A 24887-nucleotide genomic window follows, 5' to 3' on the forward strand; every position below is an offset into this window, starting at 1 on the left:
ATGGCCATCGTCACCGCCTGGCGGCAGCGTCTGGGACAGGGATGGTAACCTGGGGCGGGAGGTCGGTTATTAGCCAGACGACTTTTTAATCGCATATCTTTGCGACATGCAGAAGCCAGCAATGGATCAGCCGACGACAAGTTCCGATCACGCAGATGAAAAAAATGAAGCGGAAGAGAACACCACGACCGCTCAGACATGACTCCGGTTGGCTGCGGATGATGTTTTATCTGCATGAGATCGACCACACCGCGAAGGATTCTCTATAACTTGGATATCTGTCTTTGGAGGATGGCAGACTCTCCACGTGGAATGCTACGTCTCCGTGCAGACTTCGGCCGGCCGCGATCACATCAGCAGAGAGTCAGGGAGCCTTCATTTCCAATGGGACCGAAATTGGCCTTCGCTTTTGATTGTAATGCTACCGGATCAATGAGCCAATATCCTGTCTTGTTGACTACACTTAGAAGCCATTACTATCACATGAGAAAATAGTCCAACCTTTCCACCATCAAGCAGATTATCCATGGCACTCCTCTTCAAACTTGGTCCTTCGATTGCACATCGAGTGCCACCATCTCTTCTGACCATTCGCTTTTCGATCGTCTTGATTCCCCGGAGGTGCGGCGGAACTTGGTTTTGCAGAGTGTGCACAACGCAACTTCTGTTCGGTGGATCTCCCTGCTCAAAGACCTGGGCAGGTTGACTCGTCACGTCACACGAGTATGCGTAGGCGTTTTAAACCAGGGCTAGTTATCTCGAGAATAGGACTTCGCGGCCGACATCTGAAACTCGCCTTATGCCTGGAATTTCCATGCACTCTGAGAAGCCCCGGCGGCAGAGTCCCCGGCCGGAACATCGAATTATATCGCAGTGCCTTCAAGGCTTCCATCCACAACGCCTGGTACCGTTGACGGCTCAGAGTCGGCGGCAGCTTCCAGGCGCAGAAACTCCAGTCGTGTCCAGTCAAAGACATTGTCGTACTCAAATCCCTGCCGTCGGAAAAGATTGTCGAAGAGTCTTCGCAGATGGCGATAATCAGGCTGGTCTCTCTCTTCCAAGCCATGCACATAATTCATGTACTTTGCGAATTCGTCAGGGAGGCCTTCGCAGAGTTCTTCAGCACTCATCGTGCTCTTCATGAACGAGATACGCAGGGACGGGTGCTGATCCACGACGAAGATGGGTTGGGTTTGGACGTGTTGCCAGGGAAGTCTCCCCTTTGCCAGATACACCAGCACGTATCCCAAAGACTCTAGTTCATCGCATGCGGATTCTGCTGTGGCCCATGTCAGATGACGAGCGTGCAGATACAAGTCCACCACTGAGACACTTACGACCACCTTGATGACCATTGATACTGGCATAGTTCGCGGTACCTACCAAGTCCGTAAGAGGAATTTGTCGCAGGTGAGTCGCTGGGTATGAAGAGCCGTTCGATGGATGGTTGTGGGGAAACGTGAGACCAAAGTCAGCGACATGAACCACGTTGCCGCGATGTCCCCTCCCAAGGAGGAAGTTTCGGGGAGTGATGTCTGAGTGCAGGTAATGGTGGGAATGGAGCACTTCAAGTCGCTGGAGGAGTTGGTCAGCCAGCAATAACGTCGTCTTGAGGGAAAATCGACCGCCACAATATCGAAGCAAGTCCTCCAAGCTGGGGCCGAGAAGTTCAAGGACCAAGACCTTGAACTCGTCCACGTCTCCGTCCCAATGGAGCTGAGGGAATCCAATCTTGCCAGCCATATCATGGTACACGTTGACCTCATTCTTGAGTAGCTGCGGCCGTGCCATACAATGCTCGAGTTTGATGGCGACCTCTCGGCCAGTGTCAAGGTCGCGTCCTGGGAAAATGTCAGCGGGCCTGGCCCATCGGGTGTTTTAAGCACTCTATCCTACCCAAATAGACTTGACCGAAGCTGCCGCCGCCCAATTTCCGCATCAACTGATATTTGTCTCCTATCCTGATCTCTTGAACCCTCTTCACAAAAAGGTCGCAGCCGCTGCCATCGTTGTTGCCGCTGCTGCGGCTCATTTCGTTGGAGGCTGATGGCATCTTCCCACCTGCAACTCCTTCTCGACCTGTTTGAACCTCGTCGCTCTCGCCGAATGTATCACTTGGTGGATGGCGGCAGGTTTTGGTGCAGAGGGCAGCTTGGTGATCACGCTAGCGCTCGCAATCGAGGCGAGAAGTTTCGGACAGTGACTTTTCTGTGTAAAACAAAACGACGTGGCGTCCGAAAAAGCTCGAGGAGAAGAGACAAAGAAGATGGAATGTGGGAAATTCCTCATTTGCGAGGTGCCAATTTTATTCACAACTGGGCCGATGCCAACGCGTTGCGCAGTCTACAGCGCTGGTATGTGGGAATCAACCACATCGTCCCCCCTTTCCCTCTTCATCAACATACCTAGCTGTCTTGATTCTAAATCATCTGGGTATAACTGTCAGTCCGATGACGACGTCCTCTGAAACCTTCCTCAACGGCCTGCCTGAAATAAAGCGCTATTGCGTCCTGTTCTTCCCTCTTCTGCCATGATGTCGGTGCTTCGGGCGACGAAACTGAGAACACCACAGCTCTCGCCAAAACCCATGGTTTCTCAGACTGATGCTGTCCCGGAGGAGTGTGCTCAGCTCAGCGAAGCCACATGCTCTTGGGATTCACTTTCCAAAATTACATTGACTCTCACCTCTCTAAGGGAGTATGACCGCCGAGTTCATAAGGAAACGGATCTGCCAAATCTACACAGCTTGACATCCAATGCCGGAGATCCTACAGGACAAGCTCGACAACGCCTCAAGAGATTCGCTCGCCGTGGTGGCCCTGATTTATCACACCTGATAGGAGTATGTACGCCTTCACGCTTGGGGTGTTATGCCAGTTATGACTAACCAGAGACTTGAAAAGCTTGCCGACCGCGTGCCCCGGCGCGACGATACAGCGACAAGCGCTGCTGAGAGATTTGTTCAAATGGTGAATCTTGAAAGAAAACTAATCGGAAACGGCCTCTATCCCCCAGAACACAAGCTCCCCAATAACAGTCGTCAGCCTAAGCCGCTTAATTTTCTCGATATCCGAACCAGTCTTGCTTCGCGGCGACTATCTGTGGGAACATCTCAGTTTGACGAGGAAGAGCTCCAAGATTTTCGGGCAGAACTGGAACAAGCCGGCACAGAAGCAACGACGATGCACAAGGTCATCCCGATCGTCACTGGGAACGAAGGCAAAAAACACCGGACAGAGTTGAACAATCGCTTCAACAACCTTGAACCCTTGGGCAAAGATATGTCTGCTCCCCAGCCTGATCTGTATTATGGAGCGGACCCATCCACAATTGACCAGCGCGTCCAGGATGAAGTCGATCAGCACATCATTCCCTGCATCACAGGGTTTCGTCCTGCTGCGCCTAACTTTTTCTTGGAGCTCAAAGGCTCGGATGGAAGTGCTCGGGAGGCCCAACTTCAGGCCCTTCATGATGCAGCGCATGGAGCGCGAGCTATGCACAAGCTACAGAACTACGGACAGGTGAAGCCCATATACGACAACAAAGCCTACAGCCTCGCCACCACATTCCATCCCACAGGTGGCATGTTGAGCGTCTTTGCTGTGCACCCCACGCCGCCCACCATCCCTCAAGGCCAAACTTCTTACCATATGACTCTCGTGAACGTATATGCGATGAGCGGGAACGAGAGAAATTTTCGAGAAGGGCTGACTGCCTACCGAAATGCTCGCGACCTGGCAAAGACCTATCGAGACGAATTCATCGAGCAAGCAAACAAGGCGGCTGCCCTGATCCCTGGGTCGGAGCCTAACGCAACAACCTCCAAACGTGATGCTCAACAACTCGACAAGCCGTCGGATGGTGTTAGCAAAGACGACCAAGATCACGAGGAGCCGCGACCTGCGAAGCGTCCTGGAGCCAGCCCAGGGCCGGAAAAACGCGTTCAGAAGTCGACCGGACAGGGGGTGCAGCGACCACAACGAGGGTCTACACGTCAACGTCAAGTGGGCCAGCGGAAGGGTTGACAAGATTCAAGACTTCAGAGTTTTCCGGGGGCAATGGACTTGCATATCTTTAGCGCTGTTCCTCCCTTCCTGTTCCCCCCTCATCACCGTCGTCATCGTTGCTAACATTTTCACCTAGAACATCTTCGGAGAGTTTTATTCGGTACGCGAACGCTTGCAGTCTCCAAGCCAGCTGGCAAAAGACGACGTTTCATGTTTGTATCTCGTCTGATCGCCTCACTTAGAGTTGAGAGATGGTGCTTCGAGGTCACATTTCATTTTCTGATCAGGAGGGACGCAAGACAGATATGGAGGACAGAGGAAGCGGTTCAGTCTTGCTGGTGCTGCTGATGGTGGCCCAGCCAGGTTTGTTTGATTGGGCATCTCATGGTTTGATTTTGCAGGTTCGATCTTGTCTCTTATTTGGCAGAAGCGGGCGAATATAATGGTGAATATGGGCCCCCCATCAGCGGGGAGTGTGGTGCTATTAATATTTAGTATGGTCTTGTCCGGCAAACCCATAGCAAACTATGTCTGTCTGTCTATTGTGTATTGACATGCGGTGATTTCCACCCTCCCCTTTCGGAGGCAACCTTGCAAACATGGCCCACGTAATGTCGCATGTCATAGGCGTCTTGCTGACAAGTTTCTGATTGAAATGGAGGGAAGCAAGCGGAGAAGAGGCCTAAACCACGCCGAGAAGGAGGAATATTCAGTCAGACGGTTCGTCCGTCGGGGGGGTTGCAGAACGCGTTTGGTCCAAGCTTGGCCTACTACTCCCCTCGTAATATTAAAGTCGTTGCGGGAAATCTGCCTTCGGTTTAGGCGGTCCTGCCGTTTTGGGAATGGCGGGGTTGGGCCCGCCGCCGCTTTTGAGGTCGATAAGAACGCTCTTCCCTTCTTGGCTTCCCAACTAGTTATCGTGGTTGATACTCGACTCTCTTATTGCACTATCGGTACTGGGAATTTACTCAAAGACCTTTGAGTACCGGTGACCTATTTCTACGGTCAATCACAATTCCATGTCTTTAGCCACTTTACGTAATATGACACAATGCGACTACGCTAAACTCGATGTATTTCATATACAAGACTCGCACACAACTTCGACCCTTCATAATATTCTGCATACAGGATTTCTCCATCAATTTGATCTACATTCCATTCATACTCAGATACACGGATAAGACGCTCCAACCCGAATTCGTCTAATCACATGAAAGCTTCATCTCATCGCGTTTCTCAATAACCAATCGGAAGACTCATGTTTGATCCATCCGTCACTAATTTGGCGACCTGGGCGACACTGTTGGTCCGGAGGCCGGAGAACAACAGACTCCCGGATCAGCAAGCGGGATGGTCAATGAGACGGTGTCCAAAGACCTCTTAAGGGTCCCTTTTTGTACTCATCGGCATAGGTGTTAACGGATTCGGTCTTGGGCGGCAAAAGTCAGCATACAAAACCCACCCAATATTTACGTCAAAACATTGACCAGACTATCTAACAATGTTGTAGACATCTATCAGACCCTAGCACAAGCATTAGTGCCTATTTGTTTTCGTGAATTGATGTCCTTGCCTTAAAATGCCCGGGAATTTTTGCCTACGCTTGTTCCTAATTGCTGCACTAGCGACAAAAGAACTGACAACCCCCGCAAATCTCGGAAGATATGGCAGACAGGGGTTCCGACACCTATTCTCATCTACTTCTGGGGAATCAGTTGTATTCGTGGAAATGTTTTACTTTCAGATCGGCTCCTACATCACTCTGGAGGTGATCTGGGGAATTTTGAATCAAACTTTGCTTGTGTTCATGCCTTGCTTTCCCCAGTGAGGAACAGGTGACTTCTGCTTAGATTTGGTTGATTAGGATTTCAGGCTACGAGAAGATCTCCAATGCGTCACTCGGCCTTTCATTTGCAACAGAGGCTAGTATCATCGCCTGTAAGTTGACCATGTTGATTTTGTGCAGCCTCTGGAGACTAAGTCGCTGTTTCATGGCAGCGTCGATTCGCCAGTTTGCTTTACACCAGGGCAACTTTTTCGCAATGGATTTGCAACACGAGGCCTTTTTCAGTCTGCGGGAATCAACATGCAGATGTCTGTGAAGTCTTTGAGATCCGACGACTGTTTATGTGCTAATAACTGACTCAGGCCACTTCAACCGAGCCCGACCTCCCCGAAACCACGGCTCTCGCCAGTTCCTCCCCTAGCCAAAGGCCTCAAGAGTGGGATGTTAAGGTGGATTTTCTCATTGCAGGAAGCGGAGGTGCCGGGCTCTCTGCCGCTTTGAAAGCGTCGCGCCTCGGATTGGTAACCCTCGTGGTGGAAGGCTCTAAGCTGTGGGGTGGAACGACGGCATACTCTGCCGGTGGAGTCTGGGTCCCTAATAACCCTCTAATGCGGGAAGCCGGCGTGGAAGACTCGATTGAAACGGCGATGACCTATATTCAGAACGTAGTCGGAGAGCCGAGCCCAGAGAGCACCATTGCGAAGCGACAGGCGTACGTAAGGGCCGGTGCAGAGATGGTCAAGGAATTCCGGGAAAGCGGCTTCCGGTGGCACATGGCTGAGGGCTTTCCCGACTACCACGCGTACGAAGGCTCTCGCATTGGACGACACCTGACGGGCGAAATATTCGACCTTAACAAACTGGGGCCCTGGAGAGACACCATGCGGGTGCGGCCCCATCATCCCGAGCTCCCGGCGTATCTGGACGAAAGCGCTAGGATGCTCAACGCTACACGCACGCGCAAAGGGTTCACCACCCTGGTCAAAGTGGTCTCACGGATGCTTTGGGCGAGGCTTCGAGGGGCCAAGCTGGCTTCCATGGGCATGGCGATTCCGTCGCGACTACTGTACGTCCTTCAGCAATTCGGGGTACCAATATGGCGGAACACTCAAGTGACCGGATTGATAACGGATCAGGGAAGGGTTGTTGGGGCCAGTGTAAGTCGTGACGGTCGACCACTACGCATCCAAGCCACACGTGGTGTGTTGCTTGCACTCGGGGGATTTGCGCGAAATGACGCTCTTCGCCGGCAATACGGCCAAGCTTCGTCCAAGTTCACCATGGCCAACCCCGACGACCAAGGCACCGGGATTCAACTGGGGCAAAGTGTAGGGGCCGAGGTCGCGCACATGAACGGACGCTGGGGCGTGCCGATGATGTTCCCACCGGGCGACAACCCGGTCTTTAACGTTTGGGAGAGGGCATCGCCACACAGCATTATGGTCAACAAGGCTGGAAAGCGGTTCACTAACGAGGCTGGCTGCTACCAGGACGTGGCCAACGACATGGACGATCTCGGACATAATCCTTGCTGGTTGATTTTCGACGCCTCGCACCGCAAAAAATACGCCTTCGGCGACGCGATGCCGGGCTTCACGCCTAAACGGTACTTTGAGGAAAACTTCATGATCAAGACCGATTCCCTGGTCGAACTGGCCAACAAATGCGAGGTTGACGCGGCCCAGCTCCGAGCAACGGTGGCGCGATTCAACGAGTTTGCCGTCTCAGGAATCGACGAAGACTTCCGCCGAGGAGAGAACCCCTACGACCGATACTATGCCGACCCGACGCACCACCCAAACAACTGTATCGGCAAGATCGAGAAGCCGCCTTTCTATGCCGTCCGCTTGTATGTAGGTGATGTCGGCACCAAAGGGGGTCTGCGCGTGGATGAACATTGGCGGGTATTGCGTAAAGGGGGGAAGCCGATTCCCGGCTTGTATGCTGCAGGAAACACGACTTCAACACTGTTTGGTCGCCGGTATCCTGGCCCAGGGTCCACCATCGGCCCGGCCATGATAGGCGGTTTCATTGCAGCGTCTCATGCTGGTCAAATTGCATAAGGACCGATGGCGGCGAACACGGCTTGTATATAGTTATCAAATTGCAAACAGAGCAAACAGAAAGCTAGAGTCGTTCAATTGCTGGAAGGGGGCAACATGCTCATACTCCGGACAGCATTTCCACATGTTTCATGCCATTGACGAAAACTCACGCATTCACACTTTGCTGAATTCGTTCCGATACCTGGATGTCCCTGTAGTTCCCTCGTCATCGAGCCAGCCAGCCTTTAGTGTCATTCTAGCAGTTATTCTACACGATACTCGTCAGTTGATTGCTCCATTTCTTCATGCCATTGATTTAGGGTGGGTCTCTTGCATAATGGAAAAATCAGAAGGACTGCAAAGGCTGAGGGGCCTGTTAAGGTCAAGTCGTTCCTTCTTCCCAACCCCAGATTATGATGTCCCAGTCACGGCCAGCCAGACGACAAGACCTGGTGAAATCAGAAACCACCAATCATTAAGCGGGGATTGATGCCGGCTACCAGATTTGAGTGTAGCTTAGCTATGCATTGAACTGCAATTTTAGTAATAGGTTGAATCGACCAACATCAGGGATTTCCGTCACTCGGCGGCCTGCCAAAAGGACGCGTTCGATGGGTCAAGCCCATCATCCCCTCCCCGCGACTCGCTTGGCCGCTCCCATTTGTCGTCTGACGGGGGTTACTGAGCAGAGAGAGGTACGACAAAACTAACTTCTCCGGTCCTGGTCTGATTTGATTGGTTTCAGGGTTTTTTTCGAGGGGCGCCGTCAAGTCCGGGGCGATTGGCCAACATGAGAGACGGGGGTGGTTGCACAACAGCCTCTTTTGGCGGCAAAACGACAATACATTCTAGGGACGTTATAGGTCGGACGACAAAGGCCGTTTTCCTTTTTTCCTACCAACACCCAACCTCTAGGGCCACTTTTGTTTTCCTTCTCTCTGTCAGTTCTCTCTCCCCCTTCTCTGTTATTCATTCCTGTCATGGTGTCATGGCCTGGCGTAGAAGGTTCGGTCGGTCGGTCGGTCGGTCTACTAGCCAACTAGTCAATTATAGCCAACTTACCAACTACCCAAGCCTTCTTCCCTACGAGAGCCCTCCTTGAGACAATCCCGGGCCTGGGACTACAGTGCATTTGCTCTCAGAATGTTCTAGGGTAGATTCCTTCTTTTGATTTATTGGAACCCCCCCTTTCCCCCAAGCATCCCTTACATTTGTCCCCTTTCCCTATCGTTTATGCAGATCTTGATGACATGGTGGTGCTGAGATATTGTGGGGGAAAAGGGATCAAGGCGCGGTGACCAGCTTCCGCCTTCCGACTAGACGAGCGGAGAAGGTGACGGGACGACGGGGATTGAGTAAGACTGCATTCGGTAGTGAAGTCCAAGTTTCGCCGAAGCAGGGAAGTGCAGGGTCTTTCGGTCCGTGGCGGTGCCAGTGGAGGAGAACAAGGGAGATGCAGAGCTGCTGCAGACGCGGATGCAAGAATGCATGGATGCATGAATGAATTACATGGGGTCAGAGGAACGTGATGTGATCAGAGCCGCCAAGGGATTCAGCCGCCCGATTGACTATGTAAGTCCATCTCTTCCTTGTCTTGTTCTATCCTCTTCATGTTTGCCATCTCTATATGCTGCCTCTTGTGCCTCTTCGACCTGTTGCGCCTCAGCCTTCTTCCCCGCTAGTCCAGTTCAACTCACCTTCTCCCCTCCGCGTTCTGATCTTACTCTTCCGTACGTTCACTTCCCTCCCATGCTCCAGGTTTGATCAGTCTCTTAGTAATACCCAAGTCTTCTCCTTTGATGGATTTTGTGGCCACGAGCCCAGAGGCCTACTTTCAAGGTCGCGTCGATCACATGCTACACTGCTCGTTTCTTTCCGATCAGTTCTCTCAGGGGATTTTGTCGTCCCGAGACGCCATTGACCCGAGACGGAACCATGTCGTGGTCGTGCCGATCGATTCTCTCGTCAGCATAGAACTCGACAGCTGGCACGATGGTGGTATCGCCGATACGGGTTTCCACCACTTCGACCGAATCGGCGAGATGGCAGACCGGGGTCCAGTTTCGGTCCGACTGGCCTACTTAGATGGTCTCCTTTTCATGGCCATCGAGTTTCCCAGCCCAGATCGAGGATGCCATCCTCTCCAAGACGAGTCAATCACCAATGCTTACGGGGTATTTACCAGACCCTTTCCTCCCATATAGTGACCACTGCTGATACCCTAGCTTCACTGTATAGCCTGAGTCCGTGGTCAAGCTGCTGAAGAAGATGTGGGAAACTTACGATTCTCTCAGTCTGCTGTCGTGGCTGTATCCTGCTGATCTCCCGACCGAAATCTCGCCAGGTGGCTTGTTGGATTCTTGGTCACATCAGCTGGGCGCCGTCCATGGCGCCCTGGCAGCGTCGATGACGCGGACGGCTTCCGACTACCTCGAACAGCGAATCGAGGAAGTGGCCAAGGGCAATGAGTACGTCCAAGACGCAAACATTGACGAAATGTACGAATTTATCGGGCTCCACCGCAAAACCGATGTCTTTCTCAACGCTCTTCGCATGGAACGAGATATCGACAGCAGGGTCAAGATCTGGGGTTTGTACCGAGACAATCTGTCACTCCTGCGTGCCAAAATGGAGAGGTCTATGTATTTCATGAAATCTAATCTGGACAAAGCTTAGGTGGCCTGGGTCCAGCAGGAGATGGGACAGGATGAACAGCCGCTTTAACGGTGATGCAGAACAACTTCAAGCCAGTAGTCCGTTGGATCTGCTGGTGCTGCGAGTTGTTTTCTTCTTCTCACTGATTTGAGGGGTCTCAGGCTCAAAAAAATGGTGTGGCATTTCGGCTGGTATCTGTCGGTAGGCGGTTTTGGCTTCACGCTCTCATGGTGGCTAGGTTCTGGATGCATGTCGGCTATGCCACAGTCCGATTTGTAGCTCGCGAAAAAGTTCCATTAAGTCAGGCGCAACACGACGCAAGTGTCCAAGATTTTGCTCAACGTTGGAACGCGACTTGGGGAAGAGGGATTGACGACTCATTGACCGGTCTCACGCCCTCTCACGATCTAACAAGGGGCGGGTGAAGGAGACTATGTTTGCTCTGGCAGCTTTGCCGGCGCGACCTCCTCCAATACTTGGAGCGACCATGACGGCCAGGAGACCAGAAGGAGAGGCATGGCCAAGGTCATGAATCATCGACCCGAAGCGTGCGAGTGATTGAGTCTGGGTTGCATGAGAGGATAGCGTGAAGCGTGCATTGAGTCTTCATTAGCAGTTGACCAAAACCAAGCAAATCGAGTGATTGGACGTCGCGGATGTGGGACTTCGTGGCCAAGGTGTCGTCTCCTGAAGCGCCAACCTTCGTTGACCAACTTTGTCGTAATTTTCGGATGTCCGCCCACCAGCACGCCTGATCTCCTTGCCTTTCAACGTGCCATTATCGAACATGGGTCCAAGTCTTTTCCATTTTCCCTACCGAGTACAGTCCCCATGCCAGGCGAGAAAATGCGTAGATGCGCCAATATTAAGATGGAGGAGAGGTGGCAGACTCTGCCACACACGGTTCATTCCTGCAACGTTTGCTCCAGCGCGCAAGTCGAATCGGCATCCCTTTTCCTTTCTGTTGACACATGTGTGTGTGCATGAACACGAGTCTAGCGGAGCATGATCAATTTCTTTTGTAATAAGAGGTCAATAACGAAGGCGGCGCGCTGCAGGATGCAGTTGACACGTCTCTTTGACTGCTCAGTGGCTCCTGGCTACTGCCTCCCTTGTCTGGCTCAAAGACCAGGATCCTCTAGCATGTAAAGTTGAGCTCTGTCCGGTATCCTTCGCTTACTAGGATTAGTGGTTCGCGAATAAGAAGCGATGGAAAGCAAGGGTGGGTGGTTGTTGATCTGTCTGAATCAGCTGTTCTACCTCTTCATCAAACCCTTGCTTGCCCGTCAAGCCAGCCAGCCAGTAGAGCCAATACATATCCTGAGCCGACCTCCCTCCAAGGGCGCCACCTACCTCAGAGCACAGCATGCCGCACTCCTGCTGTTGGCAGCCTGTCACCGCGCTTGGCCCTTTTTCGTGGCATGGAAAGGGTGGGAGAAAGACGAGAGAGGGACCGAGAGAGTAGTTTTGACGTGTGCATTGGATATGGCGCAAAGACATGGATTCCAATGAATTTGGACTGCACCTTGGGCTGTGTTGTGTGCGTGCATGTTTAGGGCGGCTAAGGTGGTTTCGAATCAATAAGGAGGGGTGGAGTTCTCGTGGTGTCTGAAAGGGTGTGGGCGCAGGCAGGCACTGTGCAGGCAGGCGGATCGCAGGCGCCGCGGCAAGCTCGATTTCCCAATTTGCCCGTCACTTGCTCTCAGTCTCTCTGCTCAGCCTTTTCAGCCTCACGGTCTCTCCGCCTTTTCTACACACGCTCCCTATGTCACAATCTATCGATCTGTAGACGCTGCGGCTGCTGGCAGATCGCCTCAGAATCTCTATCATCACACCTGCGGCCTGTCCACCCCGACTCTGGTATGTAGCAAAGATTTCACTCCAAGTACTCGCACTGCTGCCAGTCCCACTACCAGCAGGTAGGTCGAATATCTGGCCGGCTGCTCGGCCTGTAGGTCTATCACGGTGGATCTGGCCCAACCTTGGCTGGCAGGTTGGGAAGTCTTTGGCTGACCTAGTAAAGTAGAATGACACCAACCTAACACTTCCGACCAACGCACCCCTCATTTCGATCCTAACCAACAGTGTGGTTTGGTCTCGTTCGCCACATGCACTCTATTACACAGTCCACCCAGCCGTCCAAGAAAGCAGGCAGAATGATTTTCTCTTGGTGGCTGCTTAAAAGTGAGGCGGATTTTGCGGCATGCAAGTTTTAGATGCATATCTGGTTGCAGGACCGTCAACACATTCCTTTTCTGCATCCACAGGCGAAAGATACCCCTACAGACACTAACGGCGAGTTGGCTGGGCTAGACGTGGGTAGTCCACAGCCACAGCCTCACCGAGAAGTGAATAGGTGGCATCGGGGATATTATTGCCGTGGGGGCCTAGCCCTAGTGCATCTGGTGTCCAGGGGGTTGCCACACAGTTGCCTGAAGCGCGATCCGAACGCCGCCTGGCCTCTTCCCCTGCACCCTACACGGAGATGCTTAGGGGACCAATAACATTTCACTCTCAAGTCCTCTTCGCCCACAAGTTGGGCACCAAAGGTACCAGTGACAGCGAAGTAAACAGCTGACCAAGATATCGATCCACGGTCGAGTCAACAACTACCACAGGTACCATGGCCTCATTTATTCACTATGTGAGGCACTCTTCACAGTAGCACATAATGGGAACGTCATACAAGGCAAGCATCAAGTCTTTGCCCAGCGGCTCCTTTCCGCCCGAGCCTCGCTTCCTCGCAAGGCTGAGACTCTGAGCCCTTGTAACAGCAACATGACTTGTCCCTCCAGTCCGTCACCCGCGATCTTTGTCTTTGCAGCTTATTTGTGTCCCTGTTCCAGGATGACAGTGGACTTTTGAGACCAGCTTGACGGCTGCACTCAACCGGTTCATGCTCAGTCTCGACCAGGTAAAACAGCCTCGGCAGCCGATCCAGCTCGACACTGGTGAATCGGTCATGGCCTTGATCTCATGCCTCGTTCGATCAGACAGTCATCTACCAATACAGCTCTTGCGACTGGGGGCCTCATCTCAGGCAGAGAAACAGCCTGAGTGTTGCCTTGCCCAGCTGTCCGATAAATATATCGGTGCTCAACGGGGATCCATGTTTGATTGAGCCCACAGGAGCGGGATTTGTACCGAGGGCTCGACCCGATTGCTCACATGAAAAAGGATATTGTTATCCGTATTTCTCGCGGTAGCTGATAGCATCGACAATGGTCCCGTTGCTCAAGCCGTCGGTGTCGAGTATGAACTGGAGCACGGCCCATGGCCTTTGAGCCGGACTCTTGACGTGACAGCACCATTATCATTTTTCTTTGGCCTAATGGATGTCTGTATAACCAGGGACTCAGCAGGTCTGAACCAAAGGACGCTCGTCCGAGACATACATGTCCCTGAGGTCGACGTGGGCCTCCAGAGAAACGCCACCGCGTCAACAACTGCTCGCGATGATGTTCCTGTCATCTTTGACAACTCCAACCTCTGCTAACAGGCATTGGCACGGATCCCTGCAGATGCCTGATTGTGTTGAGACGACATACTCCTGCGTCCCTGCACGGAGTAAGGGGTGCTTTAAATGTCGATCTGCTGAGATTGGGGGTGTTTATCGGCCAAAACACCCTTTTCCAGCAAGGTGGAATGTCAGATTCAAGACATTTTGATGCTTCAGACTATACCAAGATCGCGGTTGCTCTCAGTTCCTGCCCACGGAATGCGATGTATGAGCCACGACTCAATGAACCGAATCTAACGGTGATCAGAAACCCCGTCCGGACGAGACGCTGTCCACTGCTGCGGTCTCAGCCCATGTTTCCCATCATTGAAGGCGGCGTTTAAGGGCAAGAACCCAAGCATCGAAAACGCGGACAAGCTATCCAGGTAGCGATTTGCTGTTTAGTCCGGGCCGTCAGCCAAGGAGGCTTCCTCGTCAAAGGAAAGTCTACAAGGATGGACGGGAATTCATCATCCAGCTCCCGGAAGATTGAGAAGAGGCATTTCCAAAACAAGAGGCCCATGCTAGTCTTCTATTTAATCACTTGAATAATCACGGCCATAGCACTTGTTTGAGTTGCAAGTGCGTAAAACAAATCTTTAGGCGAGGTCCTTCCTCTCCCAAGATGGACGTCAGCTTGGGGTATACGAGCATCTCCTTCAGCAGGCCCGCGGGAGTGCGAATGAGGATGACACCATGCTGGCACCAGCCTTGATAGATGCACCAAGTGCCACTGACAGACAGACCCCCATGCTGGAGAACAAGTCGATGCTAGAACCACCTCTTGTCGTTCAGAGGCTCGCATATGCCGGCCTGGCCAAATTTAGGAGGGGCGAGGACAGATTCTGTGCACCCACTAGCCCATCCAAGAGAGCGCTTTTATGCAGCACGCGGGCATCGCAAAAAGTCGATTCTGAGAAGTTCTACCTCGATCGTTCCACGTCCAACTTTATTTGATTGCGCTCAACTCGATCCAGCAAATGCCGGACGTACGGAAGTGGATGTCTCTTGCACGGATCTTGCAGTGAATCGACTTTTACTCAGGGCGTCTGGACTCCAGAATCCAAGATCCAAATCACCGGCTCCGGCATAGAGTACGAGATCCAAGACCAGACGAGGCCAAGTTCCTCGGTTCGCATCAATTTGGAGATGCTCAGGATCCGGAAAATTATTGTTCCATGTCTTCCTTCATACAGCAAACCCGCATCTCTTTGCCTTCTTCTATCTACCGTGAAATCATGACACTGGAAGAAGATACTCCTCAGAACTGCTAAGGAAGGCCTCTGTTCACAAGGTAAAATACCAAACCAAAAGTTGATCTATCTGCGTGCACTACAGAAAACTCCGCGGAGAGAGAAACGAACACCAGCCAGAATGGCGTCACCAAGCCCATCGTGGCCGATCAAGAAGGTCGAGCTGGCACCACCCTCCCTATCAGCGCTCGCACAAGGCATCGTCTCTGGTCTCTGCTCCAACTTTTCCATCTCGGACTGTTCAGTGGCAATCCCTCCAGACCTGACAGCGGCGCCGTACCATCTGGCGGGATCGGGACTCAGTGGCTCGCCTCGCATCGTCGATGTGGGGGGCCCCCCGAACCTCTCTCCAACACCCAACATGACCAAGAAGTACGACCTGACGGCCATCGCAGGGCAGGTCGACATGTCCCCGGCCACGGGCTTCATGCTCGGCGCGGGCGCTGGTCCCTTCTACGTGCTGGGCCAAAACTCGGAGCTCATGCCCAACTTTGCCTACGGAACCGCAGCGGGCGGGGGCGAGGATGTGGTCCGCAACCGCACGCACTATGCAAAGATCACCCCGTCGGACACGGTGTGCTGTGCCCAGATTCCCCAGGCCAGCACGGGCTTCGCGTTCATGTGCAACCTGTTCTGCTCTGACGGCGTCCCCGGTCCGTGCCTGCACGTCACGGCGAGGTCTCGCACAGGCCCGCTCAACTTCACCGAGAGCATCCAGCACGGACTGCAGGCCACGTTTGGGGACAAGCTGATCTCGCTGGGCGGGGTGTTTCTGATCAAGAAGGGCAAGGCCAGGCTGCACGTCATGCCGGACTTTCCGACCCAGCCGTTCAACTCGAGGGCCGATGTCGAGCGCTGGCTGCGGTATTTTGACATGTCCTTTGGCGCCGGGGGTGGAGCGGATACAGGAGCCAAGGACAAACACGCGGAAGGAGGCGGTAGTGGTGGTGGCGATGATGGCGATGGTGACGGGCCACTAGTATGTCTGAGCGTGCTGCACTCGGGCGACGATGCTGGACTGGGCTTGAGGATGGAACACACGCACTGCTTCACCGTTCCTTCTTCCCCTTCGTCCGCCGACGCCGATGCGAACCTCAACAAAGACCGAGAGACCACCAAGGGCGGCCACTACCACTACGACCTGGACGAGACCATGGACGAGATCGAGTACGAAGGCTGGTTCAACGTCGCCGAGACCCTGTATCGCGTCGACCAGCCTGGTATTTCCGCCGCTTGATGTTTTTCTGTTTGGTAGTCTACCTACCGACATCGGTTATGTAGCTTTTGTTTTGGCTTTTGGTAATGGATTCAGTTGTTCTTTTCGCTTCGGTGATGGGTTTTTGTTAGTGCGAGGGCTTTTCGACGTTGTTTGTGTCTGTCTTTCTTTGCTGGTCTTCTCTTCTCTTCTCTTCTCTCTTCTCGCCTGCAAGCTTCTTTACTGCCCAGTCCCTAGCTCATAGCAGGGTCACCTGTGTTATGGACAAGTATCTTTGGAGATGTAGAGGGGGCGAATCAGTCGGCTTACAGCCTCGTGCAGCTTCGTACGTATTCTTCGCAGTTGTAGGCAGATACCTAGTTAGTACATGGTGTAAAGTTCCTAGTATGCTCGAACAGTGACAAGCTCATGTATAGACATATATCCCCTTCCCCCATTCCACCGTCTTCAGGGGTGCCTCTTCGTCCATACGACCCTGAGCCCTATCCAAGGCCCGCTGTGATCTTGACAACATATTCGGCCTCCCGCGAATGTACTTCTTGTACGGAGCCGGGCCTGGGTAGATAAGCCTGACAGTCAAATACTGTAGGCACCTAGCCACTGAGCTCGCTTTGCTTGGGGGAATTCTCTACTCGGTCCTCGTGGGTACATACCAAACATATGCGGCATACGTGGGTACCTAGGATGAAAAGTGCGCATGGGATGGGGTTGAATCACCTGGAGTATATGATGATACCTTTGCCCTGTCAGCCTCGAATGCACCAGCCGAGCTCAGAGTGCTCTGGCTAGCCGGCTGGGGGTGAAACAGGTACAGCCTTCCGACGCACCACCATCCCCAACTCGACCTGGTTCTTCCTTACCTACGACAGAGATATCAATCTGAGAGACGCGAGATATAGAGAGCTCAGCGAAGACAAGGCAAAACCAGTCCAGGCTTGAGACATGGTAGATCAGTTCAAAATGATTTCACGGGTGGATCGAGGGTTCACCCAAACGGATCGTCAGACGGGAGGTGGGACATGCTCTGGCTCTCGGAGAACAGCCTCACTCATAGAGCTCAAGTCACCATTCCCAGCAGCTTTGGATTACGCGACCCAAAGGCAGAGACGTGACATCAAGAAACCGATTGTCCGCATATAGCTGGTCAACCTGCTGATATCGGTCATTTGACGCCTCAAAACTCGTAGTATGGTGGTCTTCCAGCCACAAACCTCGTAGGTTGCACAGCCAAACAAAAAGATGTCCGCGTGTCGAGTCACCCTGGGCATTGATGGCCGATAGCTAAACCATTCATAGCAGGAGTCTGCAGGCTCACCATCGATGCTGCAACCTTCGAATTCGACGATCTTCGAGCATCCCTCCCCTATGAGAATCATACTGTTACATCCGACGTCGTCGCCGTGAATGATATTACAGTTGTGTGCGTGCAGATGACCTTCTGCAGCCTGCCTCATCCAGCTCAACTTCGTTCTGGATCGGAATCTCGTTCGCGGAGGATGATCGACCGACGGATCGGAGGACTTGGCCTCGTTCGAGGACGATGGACCCGTCTTTCCTGGTACCTAGCAGCTTTGCAATGTTGGGGTGTGAGCCGAGCCGGTGATATGCTCCTCGTTCGACTTCACCTCTGTCGCTCTCTTGGAATTCTTTCAGGACTCTCTTGTCGTCCACCCCGTACACGAGATTCCTGATTTCCCTGCGCCGAGGAACTGTAACGACTCAAAGGATATCGACTCAGTGTCTCCGTGTCTTGGGCGACAAAGGGTTCCAAGGCATTTGGTGTACAACGCCCTTAGAATGGAGAGGACTGAAAGGAAGGATCTCGTAGCATGGAGGATGGGGACAGAGTCGAATCGCATCTTCCTGGAAGCGCAGGGTGGGAAAAGCGACGTGCCGGGACAATGGTCGGTGCAGGGTTGTCATTGAAATTGTGAGGGTACCATTGTACCTCGGGCGTTGACAGCCTCTTGTTGTCGCTCCATATGGGTTCGTCTTTGGAGCTGTGCTTGACCGATGAGCGGGTTGGTAGTCATGACTGAAAGCGTCCAAAGACCGCGAAGCGAGCGGCGCCGAGACGGAGACTTTACACACCAACTCACGTGACGACGCGTGTAGCCGCTCACGTAATTTGAAGGAGTAGGTCACGTGAGGAGGCACCAGCCGTGACGACATAGCATATATTTATACCTCTATAGATTTTGGTCAAACTTGTATTCTCCCGCCGGCTTATGAGTGAACCCCGCACTTGTGAAATCAGGTGCATTACTGCACCATTAGACGTTTCCTCGTCAATCACGACCCAAGTGATGCCGCAGCAACGAGTACGATTGTATGGTCTCGATGTCCGCACCGATAGTCAATTTGACGCAGGTAGGTAGTGAGCATCTACGCAAAAGATGCTGTCGCGAGTTACAGGCCGCGTGAGGAGGTCTCAATAAGGCCTTTTCTGCGTGGCACCAGGCCCGAAGCCCCTAAAGTCTCAAAGCTCCGATTGTGTCGGAATCAATTTGCGAAGCGCGTCCGACGACTGAACTGTTTCCCCATTGTTAACCCAGTCTCCACTGTCCGAAGGCCTCTGCATACACCCTTTGGATCAAAGTCACACATAAAGACCCCAGTTATACCTTCATCATGTTCGAAAAGCTGCACGAGAGGACCGGCACTCAGAAAACCTCTCTCTCAGCGGTATTCCTTTTTCTTCGAGCGCCAACAATGGTTACTCTTTTCCACCTCGGAGTATGCTATGCTACAATCCTGATAGACAATGAACGACCCTCGCTGACGGACGCGAATAGCTCAAGGCATCGGACGAGGCGGAACATACATACATACATATATAGGTGGTGGGCAGCATCACATTTCGGACCAGAATGGCGGGTCCCCCGGCTCCGAATCCTCGTCTACTCGGTACTACTTGTTTCGAGTAGGGTCGTTTTTGGTAGCCAGTCTATGGGAAGCCCCGCGTTTCTCCCCGGGCTCTGTCCGGAAAAGCAAGGGGCGCGTAGGCGTTAGAGGGTTGAGGCGAGGCAGCAGGTTGGTTGGTTTGTTCGTTTTATGCCCAGAGTAACCTCATACCTCCCATGTCTGTACTCGGTTACCTCGACCATTGCCGGTGGAATATCTAACTTAATTAATTCCGAGAGTTAATTCCGAATGCGTCTCTTTGATATGTTATAAGTTACTGGGTATTGAAGGTGAAACCCCAGTTGAGATGGGGAAGTTACATATAACCGCGTACTCGGCACACACGATAATACCCAACTGCGAGGTCCACAAAGTGACCAGGCCAAACTGTGTTTCGGCCGAAGAGGCGGAATAGCTCGCCAATCATAAATGAGGACGAAGGTGGCCATGCTTGCCATGCTCAGTACAGGTGTAGGCGTTGAACAACAGAGGCAGCTGTCAGAGGGTCCCTGATGATGTCTATCACCACCTGTGCCGTCCAACATCACGTCACGCGACGCTCCTCCAAGTCGAGGTATAGCACCTGGTTCCCTCCATCCCTCTCTCTCTACTTCGTCCTCACCGTGTTAGTTTCCTCCTGTCCCTCCATTTCCACTTCGACGGCGATTCTCCCTTTGGCCATGGCGACCTCGTCAATAGCGGCCGCCGCCACGTTTCCTTCCGGACGAGGCCCCTCGAAGATCTCGGCGATCTCTTCCAGTGTCCGCTTGTTCGTTTCGGGGAAGAAGAAGTACTCGATGACCAGCAGGACGACCAGGAGAACGCAGAAGACGATGTAGTATTTCCACCCAATGTTGGTGAGTCCGCGCGGGTTGACAAACTGCGCCACGATCAAGGCGATCTGGTTTGTTGCCATGGAAGCCCCGAGGCCGCGCGCCCGCAGCGTGTACGGAAAGATCTCGATCGGGTATGAGATCAGGAGCGGAATGAAGGAGAAGTCGTAGCAGAAGTAGTACAGGAAGATGAAGGCGACCACCGCCCGGCCGACCGAGACGCTTTCGGTTTGCTGGAACCGGGCGGAGAGAGCTGTCCAGACGACATAGCACACCAGCATGCCCACTGTGGCGCCCAGCCACAACTTGCGCCGCCCGACGCGATCGACGAGTGTCGAGGCGGTAATGCCGGCGAAGAAGTTGAAAAGCTGCAGTAGGGCGTTGATCAGGGTTTGAGAGCTCGCCGACGTGATGCCGATAGTGTCGAGGACAAGGGTCAGGTAATAGGCAATGACGGCGACGCCGCTCCAGGTGGCATACCAACCAACCATTACCGCGATAAAAGTTCGTTTGCGGTTCGCTGGGGTTCGAATGAGGTCGACATACGAGGTCTCGGAATTGATCAGTCTCTCGGCGCGGATGCTTTCCTCGATCTCCTTGAGTTCAAAGGTGACTAGAGCCGATGACTCGTCGCCTCCGGCATGGTGTTTGACCAGAGTTCTCCGCGCCTCTGCTGTTCGGCCCTTGGCCGCTAGCCATCTACAGACCACCAGTTAGCTGTATACCAGAATCCGCCGACAGATATTGGCTTGTATACCTGGGAGACTCGGGGACGAAGAGAACAAGACAAAGCTGCAGCAAAGGGACGGCCCCCTGAAGGATGGACGGAATCCTCCACGACCAGTTGGAATTGATGCGAAACGTTCCATAAGTGGACCAAGCTGCGATGACTGCTCCGAGGTGCTAGTGTTGGACCGTCAGCCAGGGTACTTGGCCCAGGATCGGACGGGCATGGCTGGCGTAGAAGGAAAAAGTCCTCGCACTTACATATGTATTATAATAGAGCGCTGTGAACTTGCCACGGTGGGTGGGATACGACAGTTCCGAGACCAGAATCGGTGCTGCTTGAGCAACAAACGCTGTTCCAAACCCGAGAACAAGACGGCCGACGATGAACATGGCCACATGCTGCGCCGCGCCCTGGATACCCGCCCCGATCACCAACAAGATGAGGCCGGCAATGATCGGGGGTTTCCGCCCATAGCGGTCGTTGGCCCAAGCCGTGAGGAACAACCCGAAGAACTTGCCGATGGGGTAGATGGCGTTCATGACACCCAGGATCGAAGCATCAGGATGGTCAAAATACTCACGCCATTGCGTCAGGGACTGAAGGCCGTTCATCATTGAGCCTGCGAAATGGCGCATCAGCATCTATTCTGGCCGAAAGGAGAATGTGAACTTGGGTGCAGAGATTACCATCAAACCCGTAGGCTGCTGCAGACAGCCACGGTATGATCAGGATAGCATTCAGCCGGAGAAGATGCCGTTTGCGGTACCATGGTATACCATCTTGCGGGAGCAGCTGGACCCCGTCGTGTTAGCAGATTGTCCATCGTCAGCATTGCGCCAACACTTACGGCAGCCAGCTCTGGTCCGACTGCATACTGGGTATTTTTACTGGAGAAAATGCCCATTGTTCCCAAAGTTCGTTCCTGATCTTTAGGTACTTCCAAGGTGGGAAAGGACGACTACATTGGTGAGGATGGGCAGCCGGGGCTCTGAGATGTTCATATATCGCCGTTGACATTTTGAATTTAGGAATTATCCAAATTCCGAATAGGACGAGGTCCGAGATGGATGTTGTTGTGCAGAGCCGAAAACCGGGCGCTGGTCAAAGAAGACCGGCTACATGGCAATCTCGCCGTGCGAGTGAAGGGCCAAAACCATCCGAGTGCGGTGTCCAAGGACGCTTAGCTTAACCTTCATCTGGAATTGAGAGGATCTCGTGTGTTTGATCTAGCAAGCCAGCAAGCATCGCTGAAGATCGACGCTGCGAAGTCCCCGATACTCCGAGCTGGGTAGACAAACAGGCCGGAACAAGACGGATTTTGCGGAATTGATTGCCCCTAGTCTCTACTATTGTTGCTTTGTGCGCGATGGGTGTTTCTTGACCTCGAGCTGTACATGCATGTATCCCGGTGAGTGAGCCCTCGAGGTGATAAATACCGGCGAGCTGGATGCGAGATGCGTACGACTCCCTAGCCCGATGTTGGTCCTTGGTATTCTTTACTCTGGTAGCATTGCTTTTGAGAAGGTCCATCTTTGCGTGCCTTATGGCAGTGAAAGTAAAGAAGGTTGGTCGGTCTCTGAATGACACATCTAGTTCTGACCGCGTTTGGTTATTGGTGGTCCATCTCTAACAAAAGTGACTCGTCACAGGGTCCAACCTCTATCCTTATCCCTCTCTTGTTATAGTCTTTCAGGCCATTCAACAAGACCTCCTCCATGTAATCGCATCCACGATCTCGAGCCGGTGTGGCAAGTGCCAGGTGCTAAATCAGGGGCACGATAAGACGATTCACCGGTTGGACGGGAAAGACCGCAAGCCGGAATATTTGTATAGCATTTTCTATCCGCCAGGTCGTCCTCACTAGCTACCGAGTCATGGAACCATGCCTGTCTACATATATGGGTGTATGAACAGGCTGATGAAACGAGCGGCACAATATATATCGAGGTAGAACGAGGAGGGCGGGGCTCGCATATTATCACCAATGGTGGCAATTGGTCGTTGCGACACGTTGTCGACACAGGCCGTAACGTTGCAACGCCCGGTGTGAAGTGTACCGGACGGGCGCTTTGGTTGATACTGCGATTTGGGTGCCGGAGTGAATCCTCAGATTTCGGATGTGGTTGAATGCCAACCCATCGGCCAAGAGGCCAAGATGCCTGAAAAGGAGGGAATTGTCGCGGCATCGGTAAATCGCAGGCTGTTGACCGCTAAGCGACCATTCATCCCGACCTCAAGCAGATCCATTAGGCACAATGGCAAGGCCGAGAACCCAGCACATCGTCGAGAAACAACCACCATGCAGTTGTACCGTACGCCGTCGTCATCCTCGTGCAGGAGGACGTGTACCTCGAAATACCGACAATGGTTGGTGGGAGCTGTTCTCAGACCAGGGACGGACTCTAGGCACCAAGTATCTTGACCAAAAGTGAATTTGGGTTTAAGTCCACTCATGTCAGACGATTCAGGTTGACGAAGGAGTGTTGGAGGGCAATCTGGCCGGCAACTCCGCAGATAGTCCTGCCTGAAGTGTGGTTGTCAGTGTTTCACTCTCCGTCGGAGGTATCCATTGCTCGGCGTGACACTTCTTCCCTCTCTGAACTGAGCAATTTGTCTGTCGGATGAGCTTATTGGTGGTTGCCACGGCCATCCCTTTATCCTGACCTGGGTGTATGTACTTGCTCTTTTACCAAGTGCTTACGGAAAAGGCAGGAAGATAGCCGAAGATTGAGAAAGTGACATGAATCTCATACTGAGACGGGAACGAACTGGGGTATCCCCGTAATTCTTGCTCGTAAAACATTCGGTCCTGAGAGCTTGCGTACACGTGGATATCTTGCCAGGCTGTGCCTTAGTTGTTTGATCGCAAGATCTGAAGAGAACTGGAAAAGCCAAAGGAGAACGCTTGCGACAAGAACAAGGGAATAGTCTCGGAAGCGGAGAAATGGGCTGGACACATTCGCTCCGAAACCCGCATCGCCGTCCCTAAAACGCCGGAATGAGCTGGGTATCGATTTACCGCCACTCAGTGGGTTGTCCCGCGGCTCTTACCGTCTCATCTTCGTGGGCGTGGTCGTTGATACTTTCTCGTCTTGACGGAGGTCACTGCTGCTGCAGGATGTATAGAACAATGCAACCTACATGGTAGGACGCTTCCATCTCCTGAAGCGCCGGTGAAGAAAGAGGTGTTCCCAGTTTGAGGTAGAATGGGTGGACACGTTGCCTTACCACGCCCAAGCCCATGCCCGCTTGCTAGACACTTTCGGCGCAGTTGTGCGAAACCGTACCTTCATGTCGAGAGGTAACCTCGAGTGATCTTGACAGTTCACATATATAGGTATTCCCGACTTCTTCGGCACTGGGCTGGGCCGTATACACCGCTAGCAGTAGTGGGTGGTGTCCAGCCCTGCGGCCAGATTCAACTGGTGAGGACTGGGTTTTCTGTGTCAGGTCTGCCCGGTCCATTGATCACGGAATTTCCAGTCTGCGCAGCTCTTGTCCTCGAGTGTTCCTTCTATTTCTTGAGAGTATAGCGTTTCAACCAAGTCGTAGCCCTCAAGGGGCATATACATAACACCTAATCGACAGTTGCAGTTACGGGGACGTTGATGATCAGATCGAGGAAGACGGTCCATTGGAGGCACAGGAAGAGCGTTGGGGAGGTGAAAAGGCAAGCGACTTGGACACGGGATAGAGGACTGGTTGAATGGAGGGAGAGAGTGCATGGCGAGCAGGCGATCGAGTGCGTTTGTCTCTTGTTGTTGTCTGTGAAATGGCCCTTGCGCTATTGACTGCGCGGATTGAATAGGTACCGAGGTACGTGTGTTTTTCTTAGCACCCAGACCAGCCGTATTAATATTAGTCTTATGTTTAGTGAACAAATATCTGTCTCTAATCTGCAGCTAAGCTCGCTCAAGCTTCCTTTTCAGATTTCTTACTCTAAAGCTTCCTTGCAT

General features: G+C 52.8%; 6 protein-coding genes across 6 annotated transcripts; 4 read left to right on the forward strand and 2 right to left on the reverse strand.

Moving 5' to 3' along the window:
- Positions 1-863: 863 nt before the first annotated feature.
- On the reverse strand, positions 864-2032 carry Z517_09142 (uncharacterized protein; the record flags this gene model as incomplete). The annotated part of the gene is made up of 3 exons (XM_013425052.1): positions 864-1279; positions 1338-1841; positions 1897-2032. 3 exons carry the CDS (start codon positions 2030-2032, stop codon positions 864-866), a joined length of 1056 nt encoding a protein of 351 aa, XP_013280506.1.
- Positions 2033-2533: 501 nt separating this feature from the next.
- Positions 2534-4025, forward strand: Z517_09143 (uncharacterized protein; the record flags this gene model as incomplete). The annotated part of the gene is made up of 2 exons (XM_013425053.1): positions 2534-2842; positions 2892-4025. 2 exons carry the CDS (start codon positions 2534-2536, stop codon positions 4023-4025), a joined length of 1443 nt encoding a protein of 480 aa, XP_013280507.1.
- A 2071-nt stretch (positions 4026-6096) lies between these two features.
- Positions 6097-7859, forward strand: Z517_09144 (uncharacterized protein; the record flags this gene model as incomplete). Its single annotated transcript, XM_013425054.1, has 2 exons — positions 6097-6108; positions 6159-7859. 2 exons carry the CDS (start codon positions 6097-6099, stop codon positions 7857-7859), a joined length of 1713 nt encoding a protein of 570 aa, XP_013280508.1.
- A 1781-nt stretch (positions 7860-9640) lies between these two features.
- Positions 9641-10517, forward strand: Z517_09145 (uncharacterized protein; the record flags this gene model as incomplete). The annotated part of the gene is made up of 2 exons (XM_013425055.1): positions 9641-10015; positions 10080-10517. The coding sequence occupies 2 exons, from the start codon at positions 9641-9643 to the stop codon at positions 10515-10517; spliced, it is 813 nt and encodes a 270-aa protein (XP_013280509.1).
- A 4852-nt stretch (positions 10518-15369) lies between these two features.
- Z517_09146 (uncharacterized protein) lies at positions 15370-16485 on the forward strand (the record flags this gene model as incomplete). The annotated part of the gene is made up of 1 exon (XM_013425056.1): positions 15370-16485. The coding sequence occupies one exon, from the start codon at positions 15370-15372 to the stop codon at positions 16483-16485; it is 1116 nt and encodes a 371-aa protein (XP_013280510.1).
- A 3490-nt stretch (positions 16486-19975) lies between these two features.
- On the reverse strand, positions 19976-21835 carry Z517_09147 (uncharacterized protein; the record flags this gene model as incomplete). The annotated part of the gene is made up of 5 exons (XM_013425057.1): positions 19976-20900; positions 20959-21104; positions 21189-21550; positions 21618-21723; positions 21779-21835. The coding sequence occupies 5 exons, from the start codon at positions 21833-21835 to the stop codon at positions 19976-19978; spliced, it is 1596 nt and encodes a 531-aa protein (XP_013280511.1).
- Positions 21836-24887: the final 3052 nt, after the last annotated feature.

The sequence above is a fragment of the Fonsecaea pedrosoi genome (genome assembly GCF_000835455.1).
Source record: "Fonsecaea pedrosoi CBS 271.37 unplaced genomic scaffold supercont1.6, whole genome shotgun sequence".
Lineage (NCBI taxonomy): Eukaryota > Fungi > Ascomycota > Eurotiomycetes > Chaetothyriales > Herpotrichiellaceae > Fonsecaea > Fonsecaea pedrosoi.